This window comes from Lineus longissimus, chromosome 15 (genome assembly GCF_910592395.1).
Source record: "Lineus longissimus chromosome 15, tnLinLong1.2, whole genome shotgun sequence".
NCBI classification, from domain to species: domain Eukaryota; kingdom Metazoa; phylum Nemertea; class Pilidiophora; order Heteronemertea; family Lineidae; genus Lineus; species Lineus longissimus.
Genome location: NC_088322.1, coordinates 7,425,258 through 7,448,535, shown reverse-complemented (window position 1 = coordinate 7,448,535; position 23,278 = coordinate 7,425,258). Strand labels below are relative to the sequence as shown.

At 44.0% G+C, this 23,278-nt stretch overlaps 3 protein-coding genes across 6 annotated transcripts in view; 2 read left to right on the top strand and 1 right to left on the bottom strand.

Moving 5' to 3' along the window:
- Positions 1-1,371: 1,371 nt before the first annotated feature.
- Positions 1,372-8,124, top strand: LOC135499621 (uncharacterized). The gene is made up of 6 exons (XM_064790496.1): positions 1,372-1,400; positions 2,216-3,389; positions 3,949-4,245; positions 4,389-4,736; positions 4,894-5,211; positions 5,432-8,124. Exons 2-6 carry the CDS (start codon positions 2,325-2,327, stop codon positions 6,056-6,058), a joined length of 2,655 nt encoding a protein of 884 aa, XP_064646566.1. The 5' UTR covers positions 1,372-1,400; positions 2,216-2,324; the 3' UTR covers positions 6,059-8,124.
- Positions 8,125-10,841: 2,717 nt separating this feature from the next.
- On the top strand, positions 10,842-12,209 carry LOC135499402 (uncharacterized protein F54H12.2-like). The gene has a single exon (XM_064790146.1). It carries the CDS (start codon positions 10,842-10,844, stop codon positions 12,207-12,209), a length of 1,368 nt encoding a protein of 455 aa, XP_064646216.1.
- Positions 12,210-17,930: 5,721 nt separating this feature from the next.
- The window catches only part of LOC135499305 (cilia- and flagella-associated protein 65-like), a 35,832-nt gene continuing 30,484 nt past the window's right edge, over positions 17,931-23,278 (bottom strand). The window contains exons 32-35 of one of the 4 annotated variants that reach the window (XM_064790014.1): positions 22,726-22,755; positions 21,289-21,438; positions 19,970-20,106; positions 17,931-19,377 (exon numbers count right to left, since the gene is read on the bottom strand). In XM_064790014.1, the coding sequence (XP_064646084.1) occupies positions 19,206-19,377; positions 19,970-20,106; positions 21,289-21,438; positions 22,726-22,755 (489 nt within the window). In that variant the 3' untranslated portion in view covers positions 17,931-19,205. The remainder of the gene's footprint in view (positions 19,378-19,969; positions 20,107-21,288; positions 21,439-22,725; positions 22,756-23,278) is intronic. The other 3 variants (XM_064790016.1, XM_064790015.1, XM_064790017.1) reach the window with 3 other exon arrangements.

The following is a 23,278-nucleotide window of genomic DNA, read 5'->3' as shown; positions in this document are numbered from 1 at the left end:
GTAGCACTAAGGCGAACCCGTTTTACACATACCGCATTTTCCATGGCTATACTGCGTTGTCAATATGAGTGGGATTTAGAAATATCTACACGGGTTTGCACTATTGATTTTCAGGTTTCAGTGCAAGGCACACTGTGGTTTTTGAGCGAGACACAGAAATGCTTGTGTGATATCAGACCTTGATCGAGGAGCAGCGATGGCTAACTTATTACCATTTTGTGTACTACAATTATGCCATTTATCTGAGCGAGTATTAGTCGATCAGCTTCAGCTTGAAATAGACAGCATGATGTGTTTTTCGTCTTGCTCGTGGCCTTTTGTTTCTCCATTTACAGCGCATTTTGTTATCAGCTTCAGCTTGAAATAGACAGCATGATGTGGTTTTCGTCTTGCTCGTGACCTTTTGTTTCTCCATTTACAGCGCATTTTGTTGGCCAAACCTTTGTAGTAAACATCAATATATCATTTGATGACGAATTTATCTTGCTCGCGGCCTTGAATTCCTCCATTTAACATGATTTAGTTGGCAAAAGGAACAACACCCCAGCTTCGTAATCATCAATATATCATTTGATGACAATTTTATCTTGCTCGCGGGAATGAAATCCTCCATTTAACATGATTTAATTGGCAAAAGGGAACCACACCCCAGCTTCGTAATCATCAATATATCATTTGATGACAATTTTATCTTGCTCGCGGCAATGAAATCCTCCATTACCCATGATTTATTTGACATAAAGCGAACATTAGCTCTAATTAAATCTCGGAAGAGCCCCTGAATGCAGATCGAGACCTTGACACGATTCTTTGCTCGCTCTAAACCAATGGTGATCGGTATTTTTGTGGACGTCACAGAATAATCTCTTCTAGCCGAAGTATCACCAACGCCCCAGAGCTCATTTCGCTCATTTCCCTCTGGCGCGGTTGAACGTTCTGAAAGATTTCCCCCCACTTTTATCGATCGTTATTTACTGGAGCTGCTGATTTGCGGAAAGTTAGATGTGATTTATTAGGGAAGAGTGTCAACAACGAGTAAGTAAAACATTTTTTTCCCCTCAGAATCTGTGTCATTGGAGGATATTAGACGCGTGCCAAGTCACACAGTCCCCAGTTTTCAATTATTATTATTCACACCGCGTGTTTTCTTCTTCCTAGTGTATTTAATAGTAAAGGACCTTCATTTTCGAGTAAGTATCGCAAAACCTTTCTCCTCTTTCCTTTTTTTTTTGGAAACTATTCTCTGTGCAGAAATTATACTCTACTCACAAGCTGCGGGATCCTTCTTATTTCCTGGTGTAATTGTAACCTTTTTTTTTCTGCAGGAATTTCTCTACTGCTGCTGCTATTGATCGATCGATCGTCGAATAGTTCTAATCCAAAAAACATTCCTCTTCCAAGTAAGTCAAATATTTTTTCTCAGAAAACTGATGCAGCGGAGTCTTTGCAGAATGAACGGTCTAAGATTTTTCAGAAAAGATGAGTTTTTTCATTCTTAAATCAATAATTAACTGCAAACTCGGACAAACGCTTATAAATTTCGATAAGCCACCCGGACGGGAGTTGTGCGTAGACTTAGAAAATGTTTTCGGAAATAAGCGACTTATCTCTCGAGTAAAACTTTCAAACGGGTGGGCTTTTCGCCAATTCATCGATTTCACTATCGGTGTTTCAAAATCAGGGTTTCTGTCAATCTATATTGTCAAAGATTTTGAGTATTGGTTGCTCGGACCAGGATTCAAGCGGATTTTACGATTCGTCGAAGCTAGGGTGTCTTGTTTTTCTGAACGTATGAAGGATGCCCCAAAAACGACAATTTGTGAAAAAATCCGATTCAAATCGAGAGATGCCGTTTTTAAACTGATACAAGGAGGTTTGAGTTTTGAGAAGAATTCACCACAAGCAGTGTGGTTTAAACAGTTGATCAGGGTTTTTGTGAAATCTAGAGAAGATGCAGTATTACTAGCTCTCGAGGAATTTTTTCACGAATTTACCGCCAAAACAGGAATTTTAGTGTTTATTCAACGCCCATTCGCCTCGGAAATCCCGGACTTACTAAGAGGTATATATTTTTTACAACGTCATCATAATCACTCGGCCTCTGGAGACAAAAAGTCTACAGCAATTATTCGATTTTTCAATAATGCCGCTTTATCTGGGACTGTAAACGGGAGTAGCTTAAACTTTTATCAAGAAAATTTTTTCAATTTTGCAGACATTACGGCGAAGCTGAATCTCAATTCATTTCAAGATTAGAAGATCTTTCCGAGAGGAGACTGATTTATTTACGGGCAAGGTTTACAACTAATTCGCCGAAGTAGACAATGGAACACGTACGACAAGAAGTTGGCCTTAATAGTTTTGCGTGTGATTTTTTCCAGTTATTTACTAAACTCGTGCGTTTAGTGCCAAAAATAACTGTGGATGGAAAAGTAACCTTTGCGTTTCTGGATGTGATCGAGGCTATTTCGGGACAGGTACTCGACGACCACTTTTCTCAGAGCCTAGCCGATAAGGTGGCTTCCTATTCTGGACTTAGGGTTGTGTTTTCCATTGCGGCTGATTGTTCGGAGCGACATTACTTTTCTGGTGGAGACCGGTGCGATGATACGCTTTACATTAGGTGTTCTGCTGTTTGCCGTGATAACCTGAATGTAAACGACTTCTGGCTCGGATATTGCCCGAGTGAATGGCCAGAATTAGAAAATGTGACCCAAGATTTCCAATCTACGATGATGAAATTTGGGCGTGATTTGATAAGATCTGACATTTTAGTGCCGTTATTTTCTGGAGGACAAGAGGACAATCGAGTCGATGTTTTTCTGAGTTTCTTGTCACTCGTGAGGAACTTTTGCCAGAAGAAGACAAAAAGCTCCGATTGGGCTGATTGGTCTTCTTCCTCTTTCGACAAAAATACTCTTAAATGGGTATTTTCTATATTGAACTTTTTAAACCAACAATTAGACAAGTCGAGCGAATTTGATGATACTGGGTTTGCATTCGACACGAATGTGGAGGCGAATGCCACCATTCCAAGGTACTTGTTTAGCAAGTCCTGTTGGATTCGAGGGAGATATTTCCTCGTATCTTTTGAGAAGTTAGAGGCGCTTCGACTGGCCCCCCACCAGGCTATATTCGTGTCTTCTGAGGCCGAGAGCGTCGCGGGAACACCGCTGCGGGACGAACTTGATCACCAATGCGAAAAAGGTTACGAGGCTGCCCCGTCGTCGTCGCCGTCTCACATGAGGAATATTTTTGATTCATTTTCAAATTCTGATATTAAACTTCTATCGCCCATCGAAGAAGACACTGAAGGCGAAGTTGTCGCAACCTCGCTCACCGATGGCACTATCCGGGACGCCGGAGAGCTTGTTTGGCCCATTCAAACGGTAAGTTGTCTTACTCAATTAAAACAAATTAATAGATGTGATTTTTATACGCCTGGTTCAATCAATCAAAATCAAAAAAGAGCGCCGTAGGTATGATAGCGGCACGCAAGCCGCGAGCGAGCGTTTGTTTTTAGCGGCAGTTAAATAATGTCTAGGCGTGTTTTGGACCTTTACAATGTGCCCGAGAGATTGGTTCCGACGATCTACCATGCAGTGAGTACTTTATTATATCTCTATTTGCAGTCTGTTGCACTAGTGTGCTCCGAAGACGACGCCGAGTCGGTCAACAATGGTGCGAGGGTTGAAGAAGCCACCGATCCGCTGCAAGCAGTGTCGACAAACGAACAATTAGTGTCAAACGACGATCAGCAGCCCCGTATCACTGGCGACGGCGAATCACACCCTCAAGTGAGTATATAGCCATGTCTATTCCGTTTTAACGCTGATACATACATACAATACTACTCTATACCTAAGCCGTGAGCGAGCGTTTGTTTTTTAGCTGGAGGTAATTAATGTCTAGGCGATGATGTGCCAGTAATTTTATCTCTATTTGCAGTCTGTTGCACAAGTGTGCTCCGAAGACGACTCGGTCATCAATCAAAGCGCGAGGACCGAAGAAGCAGCCCCCGTCCTGATACCGGCCCCTACAAGCGGTACTCAGCGAGAATCGAACCACAATCGGAAAAGAGATGGCGAAGATGATGGTTACCCTTGTCCCGACTCGGAGGCGATCCGCTATCAATATTCTTACTCAGAATTAGATCCGCTGCAAACAGTGTCAACAAATGAACAATTAGTGTCAAACGACGAACAGCAGCCCCGTATCACTGGCGACGGCGAATCACACCCTCAAGTGAGTATGTCTATTCCGTTTTAACGCTGATACATACATACAATACTACTCTATACCTAAGCCGTGAGCGAGCGGTTGTTTTTTAGCGGGAGGTAATTAATGTCTAGGCGATGATGTGCCAGTAATTTTATCTCTATTTGCAGTCTGTTGCACAAGTGTGCTCCGAAGACGACTCGGTCATCAATCAAGGCGCGAGGACCGAAGAAGCAGCCCCCATCCTGATACCGGCCCCTACAAGCGGTACTCAGCGAGAATCGATCCAAAAACGTAAAAGGGATGGTGGAGACGATGATGATGAGGCAGATGAAGATGATTTAAACGACGAACAGCGGCCCGCGGAGGACCCCGCGACCATGAATGCTAAAGAAACCCCAGCCCTCGCTACAATTAGTGCGCCGGATGCTCAGCCACAGAAAAAAAAGAAGAAAAAGCGAAGAAGGGACGATGATCATCAGTCCGTCCTATGTACAGTCGAGGGATCACATCTTCAAGTGAGTATACGGGCCTATTCCATTATTTTGGTAGGAACCTGTAGTATTAAGCATTCAGTATGCGCCGCACAGCCCTTAACGCTGCTTTTTTTGGTTCTTTCTTGCGCGCGGGGATGAAAATATCTTAACAACTATAATCTTTTATTTCATTTTACAGACAGTGCCGCGAGTGATGTGTCTCGAGGAAGGACCGACCATTGCTTTAAAGGAAGTATCCACCACCCCCGCCCCAGTCGGTACAAATGATGTTCATCATCAGAAAAAGAAAAAGGCCAAAAGGGCTAGGAGAGTAGAGCACCATCATATTGTTGAAGAAGATGGCGAAGGGCGATTCACAAACTCGGAGACGAAACATCTCCCTCAGGCTAAGGCCCAACACGCAGATTCGCAGCAAGCGGAGAAGGAACGACCGTCCGCTCCATCACCGTCGCCAGTCGTCTGCAGTATCGTCGACGGCGGTGAATCTCATCTTCAAGTGAGTATAGGCCAAATTCCGTTTTTACGCTGCTAAACTCAAATAATATTCGTTCTTGATTTCAAAACCGGGTATTTCTTATGCCCCCGTAGATCCGTTTGAACTTAAATAAAATCGGCAAACAGAAGATACACCTTTCAACATATAGATTTCTGTTTTGTTAATACAATATCATTTTCTTATATTCTATCATGTTTTTTGTTGTTGCTTGATTCTGCAGGTCTGTACCCCGTCGACGAAAAATAAGAAAACTAAACCCGAAAGAAATGAGCATCGGGCTTCAACGAAAAACCGAGTGCGTGATAAAGAATCCTCTCAATCAAAGAAGAAGAAGTATCAAGAGGGTCAGCAGCCCTCGCGCAGAAAATGTTCCTCGCCCGTTATACAAGTGCAGGGATTTGAATCCGCTTCTGATCGGGCGAGTGTAAGTGGGGTGGCCACACCACAGGAAGTCGTCTCAAATACGTCGTTTGATACGGATCCACCCAGCACTAGTGAGGATGATAGCAGCGAGCAGGGCGAGCGAGCAGACTTCAACTGTTTCTTATGCCAAGAGGCGGACGCTGCAGAGGAGGGGACCTTATTTCATCGTCTCCGGGCTCGTACTAACCTAGCACTATCCAAGGCTGAACTCAACGTGACTCGGTTTCTTTCCAATCACTACTCATTTTTATATTCTAATCTAACAAGTGAAACGGGACGGGCTAATTTTAGGGAATATTTTCACGCAGGCTTTGAACATTTTATTGAGCTAATTTTAGAAAAAGAAGTTCAACACAAGGTTTTCGTACGCTCTTCAGAGTACGCGAAACGCGTCAATAAGGCCCAGTGCCTAGAAAGCGAGTAGGCCCAGGCTCTAAAAGACCTCTTCCTCCGGGAAAAGGTTTATCCGAAGTACCTCCACGGAGACCAGGGGCGGGAATTTTTTAATGCCAACGTTTCAAAGTTACTAAAAGACATTGGAATTAAACTGTTTTCTGTCCACAGCGAAACAAAGGCGGCGCTAGCGGAAAGATGGAACCGGACCCTGAAATCTAAAGTTTATAAATTCATTACGAAAAACAATACCCATCGTTACGTAGACGCCCTGCCCGCTCTAGTCGAGAGTTACAACAACGCTGTACACAGAATAACGAAATTGGTCCCGAACGAAATTACCGTTGACAAGGAAAAAGCCTTATGGCTCCACCTATACGGGAAAGAATTTCCGACTAAGACTAAATTTGCGTTTGAGTTGGGAGACACCGTCAGAGTCAGCCAAGTTGCCCAGGTCTTTGGCAAGGGCTACAAACCCCAATACACAACAGAGTGGTTTGTGGTTGCTCATCGTCGAAATACCAAACCACCAACGTATAAACTACGAGACGAGCACGGGGAGCTCATAGAGGGAAGTTTTTATGAAGAGAAGATGCAACGAATACAGCGCCCGGATGATAAGACCTCCTTCCGCGTTGATGTTTTGAAAAAACGCCGGCGAAAAAATAAAACCGAATATTTTGTCCATTACGTCGGTTGGCCGGCTCGTTTCGACGAATGGGTGACAACAGAACAACTCGAAAAGGCATAAACGAACATGTGGGGAGCACAAAAACTGAACGATTAGCTCGATAGAAAATGACGAACCCAGACAACATTGTCGCCGGAGGCGTGTTTGACGCTCGCATCAAGCGTGACTTTGGTATGATTTGTGTCGGCCCTCCACTTGCGGGAAAGACTTTCTTTGTACGGCAACTCCTAAAAAATGCTAGACGAGTCGTCGATGGGCCTTTCGATTATATACGTATATTGGTTCTACGGGGAGCCGTCGAAAACAGTGACCGAGCTGGAAAGGGAGAATACAATACGAACAGTGGAGGGCCTCCCAGAAAATCTAGACGAATACATCCACGTCCGAGATCCCCACACCGGCGAGCGCCAGCACGGGTTGCTAATTTTCGATGACCTTATGCAGGGGGTCAGCAACAGCGAGGAAATCAGTCGTCTGGTGACAAAGAAATGTCAACACGGAGGCGTGAGTTGGATTGTGCGCATGCAAAACCTATTTCACCATGGGAAAACAAGAGTAACGATGCTTAGATGTTGCCACTATCTAGTTCTCTTTAAAAGCCCGTTAGACCGGTCGGTTGGACAGCATTTGGCGAGACGCATTCTTCCGAGCAGGCCGGAGACATTCGTTAGAATTTACGAAAGTGCAACGCAGAAGCCAAACAGTTACTTGTTTATAGACGGGCACCAGAACACCCCGGAAGAAGCTCGTTTTCGCACAGACATTTTTGGAGAAGACTTTCAGAACGCTTTTGTTCCGCACGCAAAAAAGGGCGGTGGAGGAGGGAAAAAATAAAGGCATCTCGATATTGTGTCCAATATAACGCCTGTTGTAAACGTACAAATTAGATACCTACTTATATCTTAATGTTTGATGGAGTTTAAAATCAATCTTAATGTTTCGTGGAGTTTTTGATCAAATAATGGTTGTCGTCGTTAGTGTCATAGTCTGATCGTGTTGAGCGACTAAGTTCTTCAAACTCTCGATATTGTGACCAATAATATATAACGCCTGTTGTAAACGTACAAATTAGATACCTACTTATATCTTAATGTTTGATGGAGTTTTAAATCAATCTTAATGTTTCGTGGAGATTTTGATCAAATGGTTGTCGTCGTTGTGAAAGTAAATTATTATGTATAGGCCTCTACATATTACATACCGTGCACAAAAAAAAATAATCATGTATAATCGTTCCCCGGCAATGGGGAGCCTGATAACTTTAATCTTTCGACATCATTCTATACGTCCTCGAAAGAGGACCATACGCCGGGCGTCTTGTGAAATTGAAAATCTTACTCTCGCTCCGATACTGTAGTAGTAGGATTGGTACTACTGAAAATAAAACGAAACTAGCCGAAGAGAGCTGGGGGGGGGGGGGGAATAGGGCTTAAAACGCATGGCACCCCAATGCCGGTAAAGAAGTCTTCGACTAATAATTGTTAGAACTTTCTCTTCTGTGTAGTACCAGTTGTTCTTAGGCGATGTGAAATAAAAATTTAAAAACCCATACCACCATTTTTGTTAGTATTGCCGTAAATTAAGTGAAATGGAAACATCTAGTTTTTGATTCCAAACCAGATGTACTGAAAATAGAACAGGTGAGTAAAAATCTTCGTGTGAATGAACAGAAGGAAGAAACTTAAACACGTTTCCGACTGCAGGACAGAGCGAGAGAGACAGGATTACTCAGAAGAAAATACTCGCAACACAGATCAACACAAACGAAGCTCGGAGATGCCACGTAGAGTTTCTGGGAAAACAGGCTTCAAGGAGGTACGCCGGAGCAGAAAACACCACTCATTTGGATCTCCTTGCTCCAAAGCGGGTAAATCAAAAGCAAAACAACACTTAGACTTTCTATCCTTGCTCGGGAGGGCCTCCAGTCGATCAACACGCGCAAAACTTCTCGATTTAGCCAGCAAAGGTCAAGTTGACGCGATTTTAGAGTGTATAGAGAACGTCCACCATCGCACTGTGCCAGTTCCGGAGAATAAAGCACAAAAACTACGAAAGCACAGCCCATTGGTATGTCGGCTTAAGACTCCCCGAACTAGCCTACGAACTAAAAAAGCTCTGTTGGCGCAATCGGGTGGATTTCTTGGCTCTCTCATACCACTGGCCGTCTCGGCAATAGGGAGTCTTATATCCGGAATAACCGGGAAGAGAGGCTAAAAACAGCGGCTTAATCCAGATGTCAATGAATCCAGATTTCGGGGAGAGCGTCATAGTCCCTCTGAGTACCTACCGGGCTAAATGTCGACAGACAATTACAGTACCGCCGCCACCACCTCAAGAAAACGAAGAAGATGAAAAAAAGGAGGGCCTTCAATCAAAAAGACCTACCGGATGATGTGAAACTAAATTTGCTCGCGAGGAAACGCTGGGAACAAAAACAAACTGGACAAATCAAGGAAAAAGCACAAACTAACACCGGACAAGCGTGGCGACTCGAAGACTTGTTGAGCAAATTTCAGATCATCGGCATCCGACATCCCTTCATTAACAGAATATTACGCGATTACGTGCAACATTTCCCGGGTGAAATTGACTGGAAGGATAGCACTTACGAAGTGATAATCGACGGAACTGTATTACCGAAATCAAATATTTTGCGAAGCCTTCATTTCCTTTTGGCTCCCGAAGACCTCGACTACCACGCTCCCCCCGGAGCCTATCGCCTGGCCGCAAAACTAACGGAGATCGGCGTGCCCCGAGGCTGGATAAACTCAGAGGACAGGGCAGAATCGAGCGGCAGTCCCGCGGTGATTCCAGCACCGGCAGCAGATATTCGCGGAGCCCAAATTCCCGATACAATCCCCCCGAAAAAGCCCAGGGCACTCGAGAATCAGAAACAGGTCTTGTTAAACTACCTTCAGCTCAGGGAAAATAAAGGAGACCAGACCCCCCCTGGGTAAAATCAGTTCTCCTATAAAGCCGCTTCTACACCTGTGTTCAACCTGCGGGGAGCGACAGATTCCCGATACAACCCCCCCGAAAAAGCCCAGGGCACTCGAGAATCAGAAACAGGTCTTGTTAAACTACCTTCAGCTCAGGGAAAATAAAGGAGACCAGACCCCCCTGGGTAAAATAAGTTCTCCTAAAGCCGCTTCTACACCTGTGTTCAACCTGCGGGGAGCGACAGGGGTTGACAAAAGCATTTTGAAAGCATTAACCGACTTTCAGAAAAGTGCAGTCCCGAGCAACCAAGCCCAAAAAAACAACAACAGCAGCGTCAGTGTCATCCCAGAATCTCCCGACAGAAGCCGGGGGGTGGTGGAGAAGAGCATTTTCTTGACGCCGGATTCCTCCAAAACGGATGCGGCCTCACCATCCGAATTAACATCGAAACCGACCACCCGAAAGTCGAAGCGCCAGCGAAATCTGAGTTGGCTACCCTTCGATGCGAAGAAATGGGCGCAATAGAACGTAGTTGCCGTGTGGTTGGAGGAGTCAGCACGAGGACATAAAATACCAATCGCGTAGGAAACTATATATCATATACCCGTATACAAAAAGCCCCTTAATTCCACATCATATCATGTCAAAGAGGAGTGGAAGGACATGCGCCCTAGCAAGGCGCGTCATCTACGAGCCCGTGGACGCAGACTACATCGCCCATTACTGCGGGAAAGGAGAACAGGCAGGAGGCCTCCCAGTTTTCCGAGGAACTCCATACCAAGAGGGATACGGGATTGGGGACACATTAAGCAAAATGTTTAGAGGCATCATTCCCGTACTGAAGCGAACCGTCCTACCCATGGCTAAAAGAGCGGCGTCAAGGGCGGGAAAGGTTCTCCTGAAGCAGGGCGTGGCAGTTCTTGGAGACGCTATGGACGGAAAGAATATAAAATCCGCCTTTAAAGAGAGAGCCCTTGAGGGAGTAAGAGAAGTCGGGCATGATGTAAGAAAAGATATTGTGGATGCGATAACAACGCCCCGACCGGGTAGAGATCGACGCGTAAACAAGCGACCACTAGAAGAGCCGCCGAGGACCAAAAAAGCAAAAAGAATAAAAGGACAAAAATCAAACTCTGAGAAGGGATTTTTCACCCGTCGCCGATAGTTACCCCGAGAAGAAAACATGTCGCTTATCGACGCGGATTCCTGCGCGTGCACTAAGGCGGAATTGGAGTTGTTCGAAACAAAACCAACACAAACAGCGATCACGTCCGGAAAACTCGTAGAGGTGCACCCAACAACTTCGATTGAGAACACCGATGTCATTGAATTTAATACGCAAACCGACGAAAAAAATTACATCGATCTTCGGGAAACGACCATCTACATCAGGGCCAAAATTGTCAAACTGGATGGCACCGCTCTGACAGAGAAAACAGGTGGCACTGTTGACCCAAAGGCGCAATGCTACCCGATAAACTATCTGGTCGGTACGATGTTCAATCAGGCCGAAGTATCGCTTTCCGGGACACAGATTGGGAGCACCAGCAGCATGTACGCTTATCGGTCTTACCTGGAGGCGTTGCTCAGTTATGGCAAAGACGCAAAAACCCACCAATTGAGAGCAGGAGGATACTTCAAAGACGTGACCGACATGGAGACAACCGGTGCTACAATAAGTGACGGCACAGCCACCAACAAGGGGGCGGTGAGCCGATTCAAGATGACGAAGTTCAGCCAATCTTTTGAACTCCAGGGTCGGATCCATAATGAGATGTTCGAACAAGGGAAACTGCTTCTCAGCAAAGTACCACTAACCGTCAAACTAACATTAGGAAACCCCAAATTCAGCCTGATGTCCGCATCAACAGCTACCGATTACAAGATAAAATTGGAAAAAGCAATACTGATGACAAGCGTCAAAGAAATAGCCAGCTACGTCCGAGTAGCGCACGAGCAGCGGCTTCTCACAGCAAACGCAAAATATCCCGTGACAAGGATTGAAATGCGCTACTACCAAAAAGCAGCAGGAGGAAGCGACTTGTCCGAGGCAAACCTGTGCAAAGGAGAAACGCCGAGGCGCATCGCTATAGGACTGCTTGCCAGCAACGCCATGAACGGGGCCCTGGATGGAAACCCGTTCAACTTCAAACACTACAGCGTGACAAGCATAAAACTAACTGTCGCGGGGGCATCTATCCCTTACGGGGAACTAAAGGTGGATTTTACCGCGAAAAATGTGGTGAATGGATACATGACGCTCTTTCGGGGGAGCAAGTTGTGGCCGGCCAACAAGAGCAACGACATATCACTAGACGACTATGTGGATGGATATGCCTTGTACGTCTTCAATTTAGCGCCGGATGACGCGGGATCGAGTGCTTTCCAACTCGCAAAAAATGGTGATGTCGGAGTGGAAATCAAGCTATCCACGGCCACCACCGAAGCAGTGAATCTCATAGTTTTATACGAATACGATTCTTTCGTGGAAATTGATGCCGATCGAAACGTGTATTACAGTCACGGCGGGGTGAAAGGAGCAGAAAAATAAATATGAACAAACACGAACTGAACGTTTTAATGAAAAGACACCCGGGGACACGAAACATTTTTACCAAGGCGGTGTCCAGTGATACTCTTCCGACGAACGCTCGAAAACGGAGACCCTGCGCATACATAAGCAATACGGCAAAAGCCCACGAGCCAGGGGAACATTGGGTGTGCCTTTATTTTAACCAAGTTCCTCCTCACGAGTACTTTGACAGTAACAGAGAAGCCCCCAGAAAAGCGAGATTCAGAGAAATTCTTAGTAGAGAAGGAACTTTTACTCGAAACTATATTCGGCTTCAAAGCCCTTTGTCCACAGTCTGCGGCCAATACTGCATGTACTACATCCTCATGCGAAGTAAAGGCCTATCGATGAGAGAGATTCTAAAACAATTTTCGGCGTACGACCTTCTCGGAAACGATAAAAAAGTAAATGCGACCATAGAAAGGCAATTCGGGATAAAACGGGACATATACGACACTAGTTTTCTCCTGCCACGAATTTTCCCACAACTCCTCAGCAAAGCAAAAGAAGTACATTAAGCGGCGGGTGGGGAGAACAAAACTAGTATGAATAATTTAGACGAATAGATGTATGTAACTTTGTAACTTATAGATGTTGTAACTCGAAGTAAACTTTATCAAACTACATGTTGTATCTCGATGATGTAAACTTTGCCAAGGCGAAAACTTGACCAAAAAACTTTAGAATAGATGTTGATGTTACAACACGAAGTAAGTCTTTAGCACAAACTTTAGAATAGAATAATACTGTAATACGATGTAACTTTTAGAGGTGGAAATGTGTAGTATTAAAAAACATAATAATCCAAAAAACAGCGTTTTGTTGTCTATCTTCATCTTTCGATCTTTTCTTACTCCCCGATTAATAATAGTTTCCCACGCCCTCAAATTTCGAGAGAGAACGCTACCACCAAACGTGAAGGAGAACTTTTGAATTTACGTTGTTTTTACCGGCCAGAACTGATTTTTCCAAGAGTCCTGAACGGGTCCGGTCTATGAAATCCACATTTTAAAACAGAATCAAAGTGCTCCTAGATTCTGTGTTGGATTCTGTTAATTTAAACGAAAACAGTTGGATTCTGTTTTAAAGTGTGATTTTCATATACTACTGAGGTGCCACGGTTGCATTGGTCTGGTTGTGCCAGTCTCCACTTGATTACTTCGTTTCGAAGACGATGGAGGGAACGGGCCCCGTGTGGTCAGGTTGTTACTACCTCATCTCTCCCCCATCTGAGCAGGACAATGGGAAAGCCAGGCCCGATGAGTTCTGGTTGTGACTGACCCCACATCATCATCTCGTTTGCAAGTAGGTGGAGGTAATAGGCCCGATGTGGTCAGGTTTTGACTACCTTATCTCTCTCCCCATCTTGGTAGGACAATGGGAATGCCCGGCCAGATTTGTCCTGATTGTGACTGTCTCAACTTCATCACCTCGCTCTTAAGACGGTGGAGGTGTCGAACCCTGTGTGGCATGATAGTTACTATCTTATCTCCGCCACTATGACAGGACAACGCAGACACTAGGCCTAATTCGTTCTAGTTGCGACTGTATCCACTTGATTAACGAAGTTGCAAGAAGGTGGAATTAGCAGGACCGATTCGGTGTGGTTGTAACTGTGTCATCTCTGTCACCATCTTGGTAGGAACGTTGACTGTCTCCACTTCATCAGCTCGTTTGCAAGACAGTGAAGGTAACAGTCCTGGTGTGGTCTAATTGAGACTACTTCATCTCTGTCACCATGTTGGTGAACAATGGAGGTGCCAGGTCTGCATTGGTCTGGTTGTGCCAGTCTCCACTTGATTACCTCGTTTGGAAGACGATGGAGGCAACGATCCCTGTGTGGTCAGGTTGTTACTAACTCATCCCCCCCCCCATCTTAGCAGGACAATTGGAATGCCAGGCCCGGTTGGTTCTGGTTGTGACTGACTCCACATCATCATCTCGTTTGCAAGTTGGTGGAGGTAACTGGCCCGATGTGGTCAAGTTGTGATATTCTCCACATCATCATCTCATTTACAAGTAGGTGGAAGTAATAGGCTCGATGTGTCAGGTTGTGACTCCCTCATCTCTCTCCCCATCGGTGAGTCCTAGTGTGGTCTAGTTGAGACTACTTCATCTCTGTCACCATGTTGGCAGGACAATGGAGGTGCCTGGTCTACTTTGGTCTGGTTGTGCCAGTCTCCACTTGATTACCTCGTTTGGAAGACGATGGAGGCAACGGGCCCTGTGTGGTCAGGTTGTTACTACCTCATCTCTCTCCCCATCTTAGCAGGACAATGGGAATGCCAGGCCCGATTGGTTCTGGTTGTGACTTACTCCACAGCATCATCTCGTTTGCAAGTAGGTGGAGGTATCAAACCCTGTGTGGCCTGTTCGTGATTATCTTATCTCTGCCACTATGGCAGGACAGTGGAGACACTGGGCCCAATCCGTTCTAGATGCGACTGTCTCCACTTGATCAACGAGTTTGCAAGATGGTGGATTTGGCAAGCCCGATATTGTTTGGTTTTACTGTGTCATCTCTCTCACCATCTTGGTAGGAATCTTAGGCCAGATTGGGTCTGGTTGTGTCTGTCTCAATTTCATCAGCTCGTTTGCTAGACAATGAAGGTAACAGTCCCGGTGTGGTCTAATTGAGACTAGTTCATCTCTGGAACCATGTTGGTAGGACAATGGAGGTGCCACGGTTGCATTGGTCTGGTTGTGCCAGTCTCCACTTGATTACTTCGTTTTGAAGACGATGGAGGGAACGGGCCCCGTGTGGTCAGGTTGTTACTACCTCATCTCTCCCCCCATCTGAGCAGGACAATGGGAAAGCCAGGCCCGATGAGTTCTGGTTGTGACTGACCCCACATCATCATCTCGTTTGCAAGTAGGTGGAGGTATCGAACCCTGTGTGGCCTGTTCGTGATTATCTTATCTCTGCCACTATGGCAGGACAATGGAGACACTGGGCCCAATTCGTTCTAGATGCGACTGTCTCCACTTGATCAACGAGTTTGCAAGATGGTGGATTTGGCAAGCCCGATATTGTTTGGTTTTACTGTGTCATCTCTCTCACCATCTTGGTAGGAATCTTAGGCCAGATTGGGTCTGGTTGTGTCTGTCTCAATTTCATCAGCTCGTTTGCAAGACAATGAAGGTAACAGTCCCGGTGTGGTCTAATTGAGACTAGTTCATCTCTGTAACCATGTTGGTAGGACAATGGAGGTGCCAGGCCTGCTTTGGTCTGGTTGTGCCAGTCTCCACTTGATTACCTCGTTCGGAAAACGATGGAGGGAATGGGCCCGATGTGGTCAGATTTTGACTACCTCATCTCTCTCCCCATCTTGGTAAGACAATGGGAATGCCCGGCCGGATATATCCTGATTGTGACTGTCTCAACTTCATCACCTCGCTCTTAAGATGGTGGAGGTATCGAACCCTGTGTGGCATGATAGTGGCTATCGATCTTATCTCCGCCACTATGGCAGGACAATGGAGACACTGGGCCTAATTCGTTCTCGTTGCAACTGTATCCACTTGATTAACAGAGTTGCAAGAAGGTGGAATTAGCAGGCCTAATTCGGTGTGGCTGTAACTGTGTCATCTCTGTCACCATCTTGGTAGGGACGTTGACTGTCTCCACTTCATCAGCTCGTTTGCAAGACAGTGAAGGTAACAGTCCTGGTGTGGTCTAATTGAGACTACTTCATGTCACCATGTTGGCAGAACAATGGATGTGCCAGGCCTGCTTTGGTCTGGTTGTGCCAATCTCCACTTGATCATGTTGATTATCTCCTTTGGAAGACGATGGAGGCAACGGGCCCTGTATGGTCAGGTTGTTACTACCTCATCTCTCTCTTTATCTTAGCAGGACAATGGGAATGCCAGGCCAGATTGGTTCTGGTTGTGACTGACTCCACATCATCATCCCGTTTGCAAGTAGGTGGAGGAAAATAGGCCCGCTGAGGGCAGGTTGTGTCTACCTCATCTCTCTCTCCATCTTGGCAGCACAATGCGGGTACCAGGCCTGTTTGGTTCTGGTTGTGACTGACTCCACATCATCACCTCGCTTGCAAGACGGTGGTGGTATCGAAATGTGTGGCATGTTTGTGACTATCTGATCTCTGCCACTATGGCAAGACAATGGAGACATTGGGCCTGATTCGTTCTAGTTGCGACTGTATTCACCTGTTTAACGAAGTTGCAAGAAGGTGGAATTAGCAGGACCGATTCGGTGTGGCTGTAACTGTGTCATCTCTGTCACCATCTTGGTAGGAACGTTGACTGTCTCCACTTCATCAGCTCGTTTGCAAGACAGTGAAGGTAACAGTCCTGGTGTGGTCTAATTGAGACTACTTCATCTCTGTCACCATGTTGGCAGGACAATGGAGGTGCCAGGTCTGCTTTGGTCTGGTTGTGCCATTCTCCATTTGATTACCTCGTTTCGAAGACGATGGAGGTGACGGTCCCTGTGCGATAAGGTTGTTACGACCTCATCTCTCCCCTCATCTCAGCAGGAAAATGGGAATGCCAGGCCAGATTGGTTCTGGTTGTGACTGACTCCACATCATCATCTTGTTTGCAAGAAGTTGGAGGTAATAGGCCGGATGAGGTCAGGTTGTGTCTACCGCATCTCTCTCCACATCTTGGTAGCATAATGAGGGTGCCAGGCCCGATTGGTTCTTATTGTGACTGACTCCACATCATCATGATGAAAGTAATAGGCCCGATGTGGTCAGGTTGTGACGACTTCATCTCTTTCCCCATCTAGGCAGGACAATGGGAATGCCCGGCCGGATTTGTCCCGATTGTGACTGTTTCAACTTCATCACCTCGCTTGCAAGACGGTGGTGGTATCGAACCCTGTGTGGCATGTTCGTGACTATCTGATCTCTGCCACTATGGCAGGACAATGGAGACACTGGGCCCAATTCGTTCTAGATGTGACTGTCTCCACTTGATCAACGAGTTTGCAAGATGGTGGAATTAGCAGGCCCGATTTGGTTTGGTTGTAAATGTGTCATATCTGTCACCATCTTGGTAGGAACGTTGACTGTCTCCACTTCATCAGCTCGTTTGCAAAACAGTGAAGGTAACAGTCCTGGTGTGGTCTAATTGAGACTACTTCATCTCTGTCACCATGTTGGCAGGACAATGGAGGTGGCAGGCCCGATTTGTACTGGTTGTGACTGTCTCCACTTCATCACCTCATTTGCGAGACAGTGGAGGCAACAGGCTGATATGGTGTGAGACTACCTCCTCTCTGTCACCATCTTGGCAGGAAAATTGAGGTGCGCGTCAGGGTTACCCAAAAAATGAACAACCAAATTTCAACCACCCAGAAAATCTAAACACTTTTAGGACAACAATTAATTAGAATTAGTTTTGAAGAAAAATGAGACCAAGATATTTAAATATATTTGCTTCAGTAGTTATTGTAGCTAAAAGACCAGAAACGAAGTCGGGAACAATTTTGCGGTTGTTATAGCTCAAATTACCCTCAACATTATCTTCACAAAATTGACTCTGGAAGTAAAAGTATGGAACGGAATCAAGATATCTTGGCCTCATTATTCTTCTTGAAAGATTTGCTAGCCACTGGTGCTGGTGGTTTTGGTCTCTGGGCAGTTAAAAAAATTGTTATCTGTATTTTTTTGGCACCCTGTTTAAGTTTTGGAGAGAACATCCTATTTTGAAAGCAATTGAGAAGACAAATTTAACAAACGCTTAGTTTATTGATGAAAAAAAGGTATCATTGTATTTTGATACAACATACGAGAAAATGTAGGTTGTGTGAAAACCCGCACAGAAAGGAAATCGTTTATCTTTGTGCCATGTTACACAGCAGTCAAACACTGGAATGTATCTTACCATCACAGAATAACATGCAACACAGCACTTTCAAAATAAATATCTGATAAATTTACAGAAAACATCGGTAATAATGTGACAGTAGTTGATCTAAAAATATAACTGGACGGTTGACCAACGAGGTGGACGGACAAAACAGGTCACATGAAAGAGTATCATGAGGAATTAGACAGATGCATGAGGATTCGGCGATCAAGAAAATGATCTCTGCGCATCATTTGGGATCTACAGTGCAAAGATAGGTTGGTTTTCTTAAAGAGGGACTATAGAGAGCCAGGTGGGCAAGGCTAAGTTACACAAAGTCTTTCGTCTTGCACAAAAACATTTTATCAGGGATTCATATTAGACCCGGTGTCTTACTAAGCATTTTAGGCACCTTTAGATCCTCCTCCTTAATACATTCCCCTATAATGTTTGGCTATTTGTCTTTGTGTCCGACAGGACTAAAGCCGATGAATCTGAAAATTCAATTTGGTATAACTTGCGACATTAAAAACCAAACTTTAAGAAATCCAATGGTTTGTTTCTTACATGTATGCAGACTTCAATCTGATGCGCAGAGAGTCTGACTGTAAAGCAAAAGGCATTGATATAATAAAGAGACAAAAATTATCACAGAACCTTCATCAATACATCTATATATATGACTATTTACAATAATATACATTGTTAGTTCCTATACCAAACACTAGATGAAAGATGAATAATTAATTTCCAAAGTGCGGGAGACTTAGGTGTTCAGTTCGAAAAATTCTTTTAGTTCTAAGTGTGAAAAATGACAGGATGGACAAAAGCCTGTAGGCCATGTGTCTTAAAGTTTCTCTTTTCACAAAACTGTTAAAACGTTCTTTCCTTGATTTTTCACGACGCGTACTCGTAAAAAAAAATCAAGATTCAGGCTAGGTAAGTTTAAATAGAAGTCTTCCCTCAACTTTCTAATGCGAGGGACTTGAATTGTCAAGGTAAAAACGTTTTAATTGTTGCGAGAAAAGATTATTCAAATACGTTTTATTGAGCAGATGTACATCATAAAGAATTTTTGTAGTTTATCCTTTGGAACTTTCACAAGTGTCTTTCAGTCCTCTATGTATAGAAACAAACAGGAATATGCCGCTTATTTTATTTCTGCGATTTGAAACTGCGGAGACTGGATGCTGACGTAGGTTTTGGAGGGAGAGCGATGATACGTGGTCGTGCTGTGATGGTGAACTCCTCATTGAAAGCCTCGGACAAGATATTTATCAGCGAGTTTTCCACGATTGATTCCAGGTCGTTACCGAACTCACCGAGACTGAAAGAGAGTGGAGGGATGTTTCAATACAGGGTGCCTCAAAAAGTAATCCTTCTGGATACCATTTCTTTTCTTGGACTCACGTTTTCGATTTCATTTCCCATCTTATAACTTGGTGCAGCATAATTAGTGTTTTCAGCAAATTTTTCACTCCAATTTTTCAGCATTTGTTTGATCTTTACCAGCATACAAATTGTACTCCTAATGCATTTCTATTGCGTCCAGCAGTCGAGGAGTATCATTTTCATCAACGTTGGGCAAATAGAGTACTAATACTCTAAAAGAGTGCACACTGGCAGGTCCGGATAATCAACCGTCACCCAAAACTGTTTTGAAGTAACACTGCGTGATGTTCTAGTTGACTTGACTCTCAATACTGTAAACCACTTTATTTTCACAGCCCTATATTTTCGTGAAATCATTATTTTTTTCTGCGAATAGGTTCATTTTCCAATGATAAAAAAACGTTGAATTAACCATAATTTCACTCCTAAAATTCGCAATTGTACCCCCTCTCGTGAATATATCAGGGTTGCAAAAATAATGGGGTAACAATATTAAAACAGCAATTCAGATAACGCCTATAACTCACCCCCTTATTGATTCTTTTTCCTGCTGTTTCTTATGCTCAGCGTAGCTTTTCTTGATTTCGGAGCGACTCCGCTGTTTGACTTTGGCCTCTGACGGAGGTTTTATAACCGTCGACGGCATGATCACCGTTTCCTGCGTCTAAAATGAAGAAAATAACAATAAATCATCGCCATAAAATACGGTCTGCGTTCGATCTCGTCAAATGAGGAAGGAGAACATCGCTTGAATAAAGACCTAAAGGTTCCCTTCAATTTCAAGTTCACCCATCTTGACCATTAAGCTTTGGATCCAATCCGCCGACCTGGACTCCGTTACACCAACACAAACCAATCATATGAGGGGAGGGCTACGGACGGAGTACCTCTGATGGTTCAGAATGCGTTCACCAGAGGACACTTCATTTTCTGTTACCATTGAAGAACCTCCTCATTTCAATCTGGTATCTCTCCGTCTTCACCATTCCCACACAAAATTGTTGGTGGTTGTCCCCAAAGGTAGGAATTTCTTCTCAGCATTCGATTTAAAGCAGCACAGGCTTTCTTGGGTGATATACGGAAAACTGAAAAATTTTCGCAACTTTTTCTGCCATTCAGGTAAGTTTTCAGAAAAAATATAATCTTTACGATTTTTATTTTGGTTGATGATAAAATTTCTGTCAAAAAAATTATTCAAATCTCGAGTGCGATGAAAAAAGTTGGAGGATTTTATTAGAGTTTTTATGCGGTTTATTGATATGTATGCCAGAGGAGAAAATTTGGAAGCAAACTGTTAATGCCATGATTATTTACACTTGATTTATTCTATCGATCATAAAAGGGGCAACAGGGCATCAAGCATAAAATTTTCAGCATAGAAAGCAGGAAAGAAAATGCCCGTTTATTATTCAAGTGACATGTAATTATGCAAGGGTGGCTATCCGGGGCTAGGGGGTATCTTTACCCCATTTTTTCGTTAGACACTATCATTTACACTTATTATTTCCTATCAATCATTTTTTGGGCAACAGGGCATCAAGCATAAAATTTTCAGCATCGAAAGCAGGAAAGAAATTGCCTGTTAATTATTCAATTGACATTTGATTATGCAAGGGTGGCTATCAGGCTAGGGGGTATCTTTACCCCATTTTTTCGTTAGACACTATCATTTACACTTATCAATCATTTTTTGGGGGAACAGGGCATCAAGCATAACATTTTCAGCATAAATGTAGAAAGCAGGTGTCCTGAAAAAAGATTGTCAGTCAATTGTTCAGGTGACATTTTAAAAATGCTATGCAAGGGTGGCTTTCTAGGACTAGGGGTGCATCTAGGGTGTCTTTACCCCTTTTTCTGACACGGGCGTGCCGCCTTTAAGGGAACTCTTAGTAGAACCCTCAGGGGACTTGGGATCAGTTTCTAGACAATCCTCATCAACCACTCCTTCCTCATCCACAACCTCAAGATAAGGCAAGGATGGCTTTTCTGTAGACTCCTGCAAGAAATGCATCATCATTTATGGCAGCCAGCTTACAATTTGACCTTAACCCTAGGTTATTCAATTTCAATACTGAATAAAAAGTATTTGAGATATGCAGACATTAACTCTTTCAGCCCGTAACTCGTTTCACGTGGTTTGATCTGAAAACCAGGGCAAATATATGAAAATCAGACTTTCAAAATCGGCTGAAGATAGCACAGATTGCAGCGCCATCTCATAACTACCAATCAAATTACAATAAATTGAAAAGATCGTCAATGCACTGCCATATGTTGCAGGAGTCACCACAAGTGAATTTTTAAAGGTGAAGGCATCATGTGACAGTGCGGGAAATTTGAATTCGAAAAAACCGTGAGTATACGGTTTGCGACTGTGAAATCAAACATGGTGGAACGTATATATATGGCATGCAGGCTGAAAGGGTTAATACAATATAAAATTAAAAGACTATAAAAGCAAACAGTAAACAAAATTCAAATAGAGTATGAAATTCAAACTGTACATTACAGTTGCGGTCATGCAGGCGCAGTGGACATCAAATTGCCACGTCAACATCATTTGTATATTACATGTATGTACAGAATATGAATTTGAACATTGCTGTTGTGTGGAGAGATACATGTACACAAAACGTTTAAGCAAAGATGCATGCATGACGGCAATGTGTATAACTGCATTTCTTTATTTTCCTGACCCACGATTTATACGAACGGTGTAAACTCACTCGCGGCGCCTCGCAGCGGGTTCGATTTGTTGGTTCCTATAGTCCATTCGTAAATTTCTGCAGCAAAGCCTAATGGTCATTTCTGGGGGCGGTCACCTGGATAAGCTTTATTTTCTTTCTGGGTAATTCTCATTCAGACTTTGCACTTTATATTCATAAGTAGATGGGACACGAAAAATTATAATCTGAAGATTTCACCCTGTTTTGTCGAGAAATACACTGTACAGAGCAGAAAATGTCGAACTCCAATGTGCTCTGTCAATAGTCATGCGGTGACCTTGAACTTAGGCATCGGGTAAACACAAGGTGACCTTGACATTCAATGCACACAAATACATGCAAGATGTTTTGTTACTGAAATAAAAAGTCTGTTTGGTTTTGAACCCCTGATAGATAATAATAACTTCAAAACTCAAAGAAATCAGGGCAGTAGGTCACTCTCCAAAGCCAAAATTGAGGCGGACATAACTTTTACGATTGGACTATCGTCAAACAGTGATGTTATAAACCCAAAACCACAACTCGTGCAAATGTGAAACACTCAAAAAGAAACAAACCTCTAGCCCAGGTGCTATGTAATCTTTGTTCTGAAAACACGCAAACATGTGTTAAGGTTGAGGTCATCAAGGGAGACCAGCGGGTGGGTCAGGGTCCTTATGATGGGGGGGGGGGGGGGGGGGGGGTGCTCTTTACAATGGGGAGAGTAGATGAAAACAGAAGAAGGTTTCAACTAAAATGAATTAATGTTGGTAAGAAACAAATAATTTGTCGTAACGCGTCTGCTCATGTCGCTGGATTCGCAAATGTTCCACCAAATTGGTCATGGATGATGCAAGCAAAGATCATGCTTTCTGATGCAAGGTCAAAGGCATATTTGTAAATACCAACACCATACATGTACGAGGGTAGCACGCACACTCACAGCAACAGCCTAACTAGTGATCTGCTGGTTGTTAACCAGGAATCTCTGTGCCAAGGGTCTGATTGTGGTAGACATACATGTACTTATGACATAATTATTCACAGAAAGCCGAGGAAGAAGTGTTTCCAGATCAGCATGAAAGCAACATCAGTGATGTCAGGAATGACTTCGGTGCACACAAATTGGAA

Coding starts and splice junctions, on each gene's coding strand:
- LOC135499621 (XM_064790496.1), top strand. CDS start 2,325: ATGGAACACGTACGACAAGAAGTTGGCCTTAATAGTTTTGCGTGTGAT. Junction 4,246..4,388: donor ACGGCGAATCACACCCTCAA/GTGAGTATGTCT, acceptor CTCTATTTGCAG/TCTGTTGCACAAGTGTGCTC. Junction 4,737..4,893: donor TCGAGGGATCACATCTTCAA/GTGAGTATACGG, acceptor TTCATTTTACAG/ACAGTGCCGCGAGTGATGTG.
- LOC135499402 (XM_064790146.1), top strand. CDS start 10,842: ATGTCGCTTATCGACGCGGATTCCTGCGCGTGCACTAAGGCGGAATTG.